This window comes from Chanodichthys erythropterus, chromosome 2, assembly GCF_024489055.1.
Source record: "Chanodichthys erythropterus isolate Z2021 chromosome 2, ASM2448905v1, whole genome shotgun sequence".
Lineage (NCBI taxonomy): Eukaryota > Metazoa > Chordata > Actinopteri > Cypriniformes > Xenocyprididae > Chanodichthys > Chanodichthys erythropterus.
The window spans coordinates 11400891-11412500 of record NC_090222.1 but is presented as its reverse complement, the minus strand read 5'-3'; the positions used below and the strand labels follow the sequence as shown (position 1 = coordinate 11412500).

Below are 11610 nucleotides of genomic sequence, written 5' to 3'. Positions count from 1 at the left end.
AAGAGAACATCCTATTAAAATATGAAGCCTTAATAAATCTTACCAGTAGAAAATGTGGTCATACTGTAGCTGGTTAGTACTGACTCACCCCTGGCATGATCACCCTTTCTATGTCTTTGACCACATCCTCATAGTTTTCTGCCTCCTCCGGGGCCTCTTCGGGAATCAACGACCTCAGATATCCAGGTTCCACATCAGGGTAAACCTGCCTCTTCTCAATGTTCTCTAAATAATCCGCCACATAGTCCACCATCTCCTTCCCACGTCTCCGGAACTCTGCAGCGTCCATCGTTTTGGCTGAAAGAGAGGAGTCCTTCAGTGGGGAGAATAAAAGACAATCTGATGTAGGTTCTTCTTAATGTCCTCAAATGAGGAGAGATGTAATTATATTAGTGTGATTGAGACTGTTTTCATGGACAACATGACTCTCAGTATATCTTAACAGGAATACTAGAGCCAAAGGCCACGTTCAAGGTATAAAATAGGAAATCCTCAACAATACATTAGTTTCAGTGATTATTTCATTTTTTATTTTAAGAATTCTGATCAGTAGATCAGTAAACAATCCTACAGCTTTTCAGAGTTGTTTTAGTATTATTACTCTTGTAGTTTTTGGTTACACTTTATTTTAAGGTGTCTGTGTTACAGTGTAATTATAAATCTAAGTACGGATTAATAATAACTAACTACATGTAATTACTACAGGGTTAGGATATGGTTTGGTTACTTGCATGTAATTATGCATGATTTAAAGTGCATTATATTATTATTATATTATATTTAAAGTGCATTATATTATTATTATAGGGTTCACCCAAAAATGAAAATTCTGTCATTAATTACTCGCCCTCATGTCGTTCTACACCCATAAGACCTTCATCTTGGGAACACAAATTAAGATATTTTTGATGAAATCCGATGGCTCATTGAGGCCTCTGTTGCCAGCAATGTCACTGAACCTCTCAGGATCCAGAAAGCTACTAAAGACATATTCAAAACAGTTCATGTGAGTACAGTGGTTTTACCTTAATATTATAAAGTGACGAGAATACTTTTTGTTCTCCAAAAAAACCCCAAATAACGACTTTTCAACAATATCTAGTGACGGCCGATTTAAAAACACTGCTTCGAAGCTTTACGAATCTTTTGTTTCGAATCAGTGGTTCGGATCATGTAAACAAAGCCTCGTTTACTGAAATCACGTGACTTTGGCACTCCGAACCACTGATTCGAAATAAAGGATTAAGAAAGCTTCGAAGCAGTTCAGTGACATTGTTGGCAATGGAGGCCTGACTGAGCCATCGGATTGCATCAAAATATCTTAATTTTTGTTCCAAAGATGAACAAAGGTATTACGGGTGTAAAACGACATGAGGGTGAGTAATAAATTACATTATTTTCATTTTGGGTGAACTAACCCTTTAATATATTACTACAGTAACTACATGTAACATAAATGTAACTGTAAAATAAGGTGTTAGCCTACAGTTTTAATTAATATTTAGATTCTTGCTTTTATTTATTTATTGAGGTAAATAATATTTGATTTATTTTAGCAGTTTACATTTGTAACAGACAAGCCTGTTACTAAGTCTTTTGTCTGCAGTTTTCTTCCTCACTGCTAGGGGTGCTATATTACCTAATTGAGCTCCTTAAGTAAAGGTGAGGTTTTAGAGGAAGTGAGCAGAACAGCAGCAGTAGGAAGCATGGCTATACTGCATTTGTGCTATTTCCTGGTTGAGAAATGTTCTATTTCAAGCTCAACTTAAAAAGGACCCTTTATCTGTGACTTTAACACCGCATGGTGAGAGCTCAATATGGACTTTAAGCCCAGATGGATGTAAGCTTGTGGTTTTTGGCTTACTTATGGCTGTACTTATGGCTGTACTTGATGGGGAAACGTCTGGAGCTTGAACTATTATTGGTTGAATCGATTCATCGTCAATAATTGGATTAATCATCATCTAAGGGACAACTACTACTTTGGACATTGTTTGATGAACTTTATACCCTCAGTTAAGACTCTCTCTCACAAACACACCACCATTTTCACATTACAAAACTGTGTAACCTATTGCCCAACTTCTGCAATGCACCTATCCATTATATTGTTTTGAATGTGATTTGTCTTTTTCTTGCATTTCCGCTTTGTGTGGTGACTATTTTTTGTTTTCATGGTTGTATAAAAGAATGGTTGATTTATTTTGTGAGCATCTTTACCTTCTTAATCTGTGGTTAGGCAAACTGAATCCCCCCTTAATTAAGTGGTGTAACTAGTTTTGTGTTAAAAACACATGAGACGGTTATAATTTGGTGGCCCGTATGGGGACTCTTGCATTTATTGGCTGTTTAAGAAGGTTAGGATATGGCAAGCCAACACTCTGAGACAGGGGATGAGTATGAGCCCATTCAGGACTTCACCGGTGAACCATTTGGGGTTAGAAGAGAACCAATCAAAGAATACATTAAAGTTATACATTGATTCTGAAGAGGAAAATGCAGCAGTTGATGATGCAGAGGATATTGATGATGTTGATCCTTTTCCACCACCACCTCCTGAAGTGGTAGACAGATATGAGCTCACCCCAAACGCTTCCATTGCAGAACAATTGAGACAATTGATAGGCCAGGTCACAACCCTTGAGACACGAGTGGAATACTGTGTTAAAAAGGTGAATGATAGTTTTTCTCAGTCTGAAATAGAATGTAAATGCAGGAAAGTGGAAGAAAAGCCGACTTACCGCATTGAAAGAGAGTGTGAAAGGATTCAACAAAAACTTGAATTTAGCATTAGAGATTTGGGGAAGTCAATGGTGGATTGTCTAAAGAGACGAGATATTCAAATTGACAGCAAATTCAAGTCCCTTATTCCTCACATGTCTACTCCTATACAGCCATCTCCAAGCCCGTATGTTGCCCCACCAATTCATAAAGTCCAAAATCAAACCTATCAGGTGCAACAAAGTCAAACTCATCTAACAACTATCGGAAACACCACGGCTATTAATTCCCAACCTCCAGTGAAAATAGAGTTTCCGAGTTTTGGTAGCAGTGATGATCCAGTTGCATTTATAGAACAATGTGAAGAATACCTAGCTATTCGACCTCTTTCAGATTATGAAATGTTAGCTTCTCTCACCTCTGTCTTGAAGGACACTGCAAAGGACTGGTGACTTGCTGAAAGAAGAAATGTTCACACATGGCAAGAATTTAAAGATGTTTTCCTATGTTCCTTCTTAAGTGAAGATTATGAAGATGAAACAGCAAGACGTCTGATAGAAAAGAAACAAGGGGCGCAAGAAAGTATAAGAGATTTTGCTTTCCATTACAGAGCCCTCTGTCTGAGATGGAAACGGGATATGCCTGAGCGAGAAATCTTGCAAGCTATCCTGAGAAATTGTAACCCTCGGTTGGCTAGCTTGCTACGAGGTTCAATACAGAATGTTGCAGAGTTAGTGAGAATTGGTACCCAAATTGAAAGAGACTTTGGAGAAGCTAGAAGGTATTGGAGTAATGTCAACACAGAGTCTCAAAAGAAGAAAGTCCAGCCTAATAAGGATTCAGGTCCTAAGTCATCACTTGCTAACACTCGTGTAGTACAGTGTGTCCAACAACCGGTACAACCATAGTTCAAAATGATCACCTTACCAATATTGCTTCGTAACAGATTTTTCCAAGCCGTAGTAGATACAGGAAGTACGCTATCATTAATTCAAGAGTCATGCTGGAAGCAGTTGCATCATCGAGAACAGTGGAAGTCAAGTAAAGGTCAAACTTTTATGCTGGCAAATGGACAAATGCAGACTGCCATAGGAATGTCTGAGTGTGAATGTAATCTGCAGGGTAAACAACTCAAGCTGACATTGTATGTGATGAAAGTTTCGGATTTGACTGTCCCGATTATCCTTGGGATGGATTTCTTGATTTCATCTGGAATTGTCCTTGATTTCAAGAACACACAGTACAGCTTGCCATTTAACGATGATGGGGATTCTGTTGAATTATTTCCTCTTCTATTTCCTGAATCATCTCCTTCACCTTCTGTGCAGTTCTATCTTGCCTTACCTACTCCAAAAATATCTGAATAACTTTCACAATCTGTTCAACAGCTAATCATGAACACTGATACCACAGTTCAATTTAAATCCCAGTTGGAGAATTTGATGAAGGATTGGCCATCTGTTTGCACCCATGAAGTTGGACATTCCAAGATTGTCAGTCATCATATAATTACCACTGACGAGGTACCGGTCAGGAAAAGAGCCTACAGAGTGTAATTCGATAAGCAGCAGTTCATTAACAAAGAGATTCAAGAACTACTAGATAAAAACATCATCCGTCCTTCTGTGTCACCATTGGCTTCACCAGTGGTGGTTGTACCTAAAAAAGATGGAGGTTCACGACTCTGTGTGGATTACCGTGGGCTTAACACAAAGAAACACTTAGATGGCTACCCCATGCCACAAATTCAAGAGATACTGGAATCATTGCATGGAGCCTCAGTTTTCAGTACATTGGACTTAAAAAGTGGTTACTGGCAAGTTGAGATGGAACCTGAAAGCATTCCTAAAACTGCATTCGTTACTTTGGCTGGGCAATTTGAATTCTTACGTCTCCGTTTTGGACTTAAAAATGCAGCTGCCTCTTTCCAAAGATTAATGGAATATGTGCTAAAAGACATGAAAGGACAATGTTGCTTTGTATACATCGATGATATTGTTGTATATTCCAAAAATGAGCAGGAGCATTTACAGTATTTGAAGCAAGTCTTCAATTGTTTGACTCAAGCAGGACTGACTTTGAATCTCAAGAAATGCAACCTTGTACAGAGGTCTCTCACTTTCCTGGGTCACATTGTATCTGGAGAAGGTGTTAAGACTGATCCTGCCAAAGTAGCAGCCATCTGTGGTTTTCCAGTACCACAAGCACACAAGGAAGTACAAAGATTTTTGGGATTGGCAGGTTGGTATCACAGATTTATACCAAATTTTTCAGAAAAAGCTGCACCGCTTCATGCTCTAAAGAAGAAGCAATCCACTTGGACATGGACTAAGGCATGTCAAGAGGCTTTTGAAAGGATCAAAAGTGACTTAACTAAAGCTCCAGTTTTAACTCCTCCTGATTTTGACAAGTCTTTTAAGGTCCAAACAGATGCAAGTGATATTGGCCTTGGAGCTGTTTTGACACAAGAGTCAGATGGAGAGGAACATGTAATTGCTTACGCGTCTAGACTTCTTCATGGAGCAGAGTCCTCATATTCCGTGTCAGAAAAGGAATGTTTAGCTGTGTTGTGGGCCATTGAAAAATGGAGACCCTATTTGGAGGGCAGACCATTTGAGGTGATTACAGATCACGCTGCATTGACTTGGGTTTTCCAACATCCCAAACCTTCATCAAGACTGACGCGATGGACCATTCGTCTACAAGGATATGAGTTCAGCGTCAGGTATAGAAAGGGACAGTGCAACGTGGTACCAGATACCTTGTCACGCAGCCTAGAGACTACTCCACCTCATCTGTTAGCTATGGTCAAATCTACCAGCTCTTCTATAACTCCATCCAACTTACCGGTAGACTGGTCTGATATTGCTACTGCACAGTCTGCTGATCCAGAAATTCAGGAGTTATGCAACAAGGCTGCTTGCCAGCCCAATCCTGATCCTTCCCGAATGCATTATGTCCTGGAAAATGGCTTCCTTTTTCGTAGTGTCCCAGACGGTCGGAAAGGATCAAAGTTCCAACTAGTAATACCTGCTTGTCTTCGAGGTGAGTTTCTCAAGTATGCCCATGAAAATCCCTTAAGTGGGCACCTGGGTCGGCTTAAAACATTACTACGACTGATGGAAGTTGCTTACTGGCCAAGTTTAAGAGCTGATGTATGGAAATACTGTAAGGAATGTGAAACGTGTCAAAAGTATAAACCATCATTTTCCAAGCTGTCAGGTTACTTGCAATCAACACCAGTGGTAGAACCTGGGTACATGCTGGGTGTGGATTTGATGGGCCCCTTCCCTAAGAGCTCTAAACAACATGAGCATCTTTTAGTTGTAGTCGACTACTGTTCAAAGTGGGTGGAGCTTTTTCCATTGAGAGTGGCCAAAGCACCACAAATTGCCCGTATTTTAGTTGAGGAGATTTTTACAAGGTGGGGAACTCCTGTCTATTTGGTATCTGACCGAGGAGCAGAGTTTACATCCCATTTGCTAAGTCTTGCCTGCAAACAATGGGGAGTTATCCAGAAATTAACTACAGCATACCACCCTCAAACTAATCTCACCGAACGGATTAACAGGACTTTGAAGTCATGGTCATGGCAAAACTGTCTCCTAGATGGAAAGGCCCTGCTAAAGTTCATAAACGTCTAGGTCCAGTTAATTATGCCATTTCATTCCTTGATAATCCGGACACTGTTGATTCTTATCATGTTCAAAATTTGAAACCTTTTTATGGATGTATTAAGTCTTCTAATGAGGAGGGGGATATGTAACAGACAAGCCTGTTACTAAGTCTTTTGTCTGCAGTTTTCTTCCTCACTGCTAGGGGTGCTATAGCACCTAATTGAGCTCCTTAAGTAAAGGTGAGGTTTTAGAGGAAGTGAGCAGAACAGCAGCAGTAGGAAGCATGGCTATACTGCATTTGTGCTATGTCCTGGTTGAGAAATGTTCTATTTCAAGCTCAACTTAAAAAGGACCCTTTATCGGTGAATTTAACACCGCATGGTGAGAGCTCAATATGGACTTTAAGCCCAGATGGATGTAAGCTTGTGGTTTTTGGCTTACTTATGGCTGCACTTGATGGGGAAACGTCTGGAGCTTGAACTATTATTGGTTGAATCGAATTCATCGTCAATAATTGGATTAATCATCATCTAAGGGACAACTACTACTTTGGACATTGTTTGATGAACTTTATACCCTCAGTTAAGACTCTCTCTCACACACACACCACTATCTTCACATTACAAAACTGTGTAACCTATTGCCCAACTTCTGCAATGCACCTATCCATTATATTGTTTTGAATGTGATTTGTCTTTTTCTTGCATTTCCGCTTTGTGTGGTGACTATTTTTTGTTTTCATGGTTGTATAAAAGAATGGTTGATTTATTTTGTGAGCATCTTTACCTTCTTAATCTGTGGTTAGGCAAACTGAATCCCCCCTTAATTAAGTGGTGTAACTAGTTTTGTGTTAAAAACACATGAGACGGTTATACATTTTAGTAAATGAAAATAACTTTGCAGCATATTTTGTGAAATAATGAATGCACTTCATACAGAGCGCACAAATTAATTCTATTCGTGAGAATATGAAAAAAAAGTATCAACCATCATCCCTGCACATGAGTAACAATATTCTGCTGATAAGAACATCACAGGTTGCCAAATACACACTATAACAAAATGAACAATGATCTGAACTTTCCAACCTAAAGTTTTAACCATATGCTGGCACAGCTAATTCACAATAACTTTTCGAAATAATTAAACTGATTGTCTTCACACAATGACATGTAGACAATTGTTAAATTTGACCTTAAAATTGAATTTATAGAATAGAGCAAATATAACATAAAGAGAGTTTGGTGAAAGCATTGTTCTAAAAGAGCTCTGGCTGTATCAGCAGGGTTGTTGACAGTGACTATTATTTGTATGCCTGTTATCTCTTCACCCTAATCCACATAATACAAATGGATTGAGATGTGTCAGTGAGTGTGTGTGTGTGTGTGTGTGTGTGTGTGTGTGTGTGTATGCATGCATGCAAGTGATGACTCATCCAGAAGGTGGCTGGTCATTTTGATTACGTACTAGTAAGTACTATTAAAGTTGTTCATCTTTGCACATGTGTACAAACATAAATTTGCTATTTGAGGACAAATCATGAACTTACATTGACAAACCCTAGCACTATGCCTAAAAGATTATTATATTATATTATATATATATATATATATATATATATATATATATATATATATATATATATATATATATATATATATATATATATATATATATATATATATATATATTATATATATATATATTTATTATTATTTATTATTATTATTATTTATTATTATTATTTTATTTATTTATTTTTGTATTTTGTTAGCATTTTTACTATATATTCCCAAATGTCCTTGATGAAAAATAAAGCTAATTAAACTTAAGAATATACTTCTGAAGACAAACAACCCAGCAAATGCAAAGAAGCATGTTGGATCACTCATTATCCTAATGTTCCTAAAAAAAATTTCAGGAAAGAAAAATTGCATATAAAAGCTTGCATTAATAATCAGTCTGATTTTGACTTGTAAAGCTACAGGCATCTCAGAAAACACTTTATGAGCTGTCAAGTGCAGATATATACTTTATGGCATGTAATGCTGACCTGAAGCACGTGTTGTAATAATTTAGTAAAAGCTAAAGTCTGCTGACATTTGACTTATCACATTTAACTGGTGACATTTTTTTTTTCTTTTAAATATAAACTCAACATGCTTTAAAAAAAAAAAAAAAAAAAAAACTAAATGCAGAAAGAGAAATTAAAGACAATCGACCTCAGTAGTTATGCATGTCACACAAAATCCCATAATAGTCCTGTATTTGGACCTTGTACCTGGAATGTGTTCTAAACGCTCAACAAGTGTTACACTCATAATAACTCTCTCTTTCCTCTAATAGCTTTCATTGTACTTACAGTGTCAGGCAAAAAAGAAGATCTGTCCCTCTCGTCGGTCCTCAAGCGCTTTCTGTTTGTTTCAAACACATATATATGAACACATACACACAGAGCAAAGCAGAGTGATGTGGAACAGCAGGGAAGCCTGGGGGTTTATCAGCCCTGCCACCGTTCAGACGGCCAATCAGAACGAGGCTTTCATTCAAAGGAGCGCACACAGGCAGGGCAAAAGGAGCTGATTCATATAGAGTTAATGAGAACCTGTTCACTTTCCACAAACACTTCCACAATTACAGATATACAGACCAATACAAGTCTACATAAAAATGCAACCCCCTCTGTGATGTGCAGTGCAGACCATTATATCACTAATCACATTAATCACTTTATCACAATATTAACATATAGCAATTGAATAAAAAAAAAGGTTAACATACCAGATCATATGTAAGATCTCATACAGGTTATCCTGGTCTTAGATATTAATATTTTATGGAACTGTTAGTTTGCAGTTATTAGGGGCATCTGAAGTGCCTCTGTACAGATTACAGCCATTTCACATTGAAATGACTCAACAATATGCCAATAATATATTGTATGATGGAATAAATGTGTTTTCTTGTAAAGTTAGTCATTAGATCTGCATTAGATCACAGGTTTCCCTCTCACATCTTGAGTGAATTAGCACTGGAACCAAAGTCTATAGAACAGAAGCAGACTATTTGAAAAGCTATCGACAAAAGCCATATATTAAAGACATCTATCAGGTCTAGCCACCAATTAATCAATGTATGTGGTCAATAAAACTGTAATATAAAAATAAAACCTTTAGCGATGAAACTGAGCTAATTGCATGTCTGCCAAAACTCTCTGCCAAAACTAATTATGAACAGTTTTCTTCAACTTTTTCTTCTAAAAGATGGTTTGTAGTTCCAAAGTGTGTGGTGATAAAAATGTTTTATTTTATTTATTTATTTTTTTAACTGAATATTCATGGAACAACTCAATTAGTACAAATAATGATTTTTTTGTTTGTTTGTTTGTTTGTTTGTTTTACTCCATACTACACTCTAAAAATTGCTGGGTATAGTTTCAACCCATGTTTGGGTCAAATATGATCAAACCAACTGTTGGTTTAAATTTTTAAATAGCCCCTTTAGTGAAAATCAAGTTTTTAGGCAAGGCAAGGAAAGGCAATTTTATTTGTATAGCACATTTCATACACAATGGTAATTCAAAGTGCTTTACATAAAGAAGAATAATAAAAATAAAACATAAGGAATAGAAATAACAGTAAAAACAGAGAATTTTGCTATCTGGATAGAAGAGCTAGGAAGTCTTAGGGAGTTTTTGTTGTTGTTGTCCGTCAGAGTGGATCTAAACCTCACATGACAGGACCGCTGTCTAGCAACCTGTTAAGGCACTTCAAACTGATAAACAAAGTTTCAATCTCCCCTTTTGCCAAGACACCTTAAACTGCGTCACACAGCCCTAATCCCCCTTCCGGAGATATCTTATCTATCAGAAATAACAAGATGATACATAAAATATATAAAATACATTACAAATGAAATAAAAATGGGAAAAGTGATTAAAAGAATAAAAAGATAATACATATAAAATAAAATGCAAACAGTTCGGACATAGCACAGTGCTCAATCTGCAAATGCATACATAAAAAGATATGTTTTGAGTCTGGATTTGAATGTGGCTACTGTTGGAGCACACCTGATCTCTTCTGGAAGCTGGTTCCAGCAGCGGCTGGCATAACAGCTAAAAGCAGACTCTCCTTGCTTTGAGTGAACCCTTGGTATTTCTAAGTGACTTGATCCTGATGATCTGTGTGATCTGTTAGGTTTATATTCTATGAGCATATCTGCAATGTATTTAGGTCCTAGGCCATTGAGTGATTTATAAACAAGTAACAGTACTTTAAAATCAATTTTAAATGTAACTGGAAGCGAGTGCAAGGACCTGAGGACTGGTGTGATGTGTTCATGTTTTCGGGTTCTGCTCAGAATCCTGGCAGCAGAGTTCTGTACGAGCTGCAGCTGTCTTATGGTCTTTTTGGGAAGACCAGTGAGGAGTCAATTACAATAATCCACCCTGCTGGTGATGAAAGCATGAACAAGTTTCTCTAAGTCTTGACTGGAGACAAAACATCTAATTCTTGCAATATTTTGAGATGATAATATGCTGATTTATTTACGGTCTTTACATGACTACTGAAACTCAGGTCTGACTCCAAAATCACACCAAGATTCCTGACTTGATTTTTAGTTGTTTGACCCCTACAGTGAAGGTACATGTTCACTTTGAGAACTTCATCTTTGTTTCCAGACGCAATGACTTCAGTTTTGTCTTTGTTTAACTGAAGGAAGTTTAGGCACATCCAATTTTTAATTTCATCAATGCATTGGCACAGGGAGTCAATGGGGCTGTAGTCGTTAGGTGATAGGGCTAGGTAAATCTGGGTGTCATCTGCATAGTTGTGATATGCAATTTGGTTCTTTCTCATTATTTGGCTCAGTGGCAGCATATATAGGTTGAACAGGAGGGGTGCAAGTATTGAACCTTGAGGGACTCCACATGTCATGGATGTCCACTCTGACTTATGGTCACCGATACTCATATAATAACCTCTCCCTTCTAAGTTTGACCTGAAACATTTAAGTACCATGCCAGTAAGCCCAACCCAGTTTTCCAGCCTGTCAAGAAGAATGTTGTGATCGACAGTGTCAAACGCAGCACTGAGGTCGAGTAGAACCAGCACTGATAATTTACCTGAATCTGTGTTTAGGCGAATATCATTTGTTGTCTTTATGAGTGCTGTCTCTGTGCTGTGATGCGGTCGGAAACCAGAGTGAAAGTTGTCAAAGTATCCATTCAAGCTTAAGAACTTGTTCAGCTGATTGAAAACAACTTTTT

At 37.6% G+C, this 11610-nt stretch overlaps 1 protein-coding gene across 2 annotated transcripts in view; it reads right to left on the bottom strand.

The window, feature by feature from the left end:
• The window catches only part of ddc (dopa decarboxylase), a 36432-nt gene extending 27336 nt beyond the window's left edge, over positions 1-9096 (bottom strand). Inside the window, exons 1-2 of one of the 2 annotated variants that reach the window (XM_067401063.1) lie at positions 8701-9096; positions 89-313 (exon numbers count right to left, since the gene is read on the bottom strand). In XM_067401063.1, coding sequence (XP_067257164.1) covers positions 89-289 — 201 coding nt within the window. In that variant the 5' untranslated portion in view covers positions 290-313; positions 8701-9096. The remainder of the gene's footprint in view (positions 1-88; positions 314-8700) is intronic. The other variant, XM_067401058.1, reaches the window with a different exon arrangement.
• Between the last annotated feature and the right edge of the window lie 2514 nt (positions 9097-11610).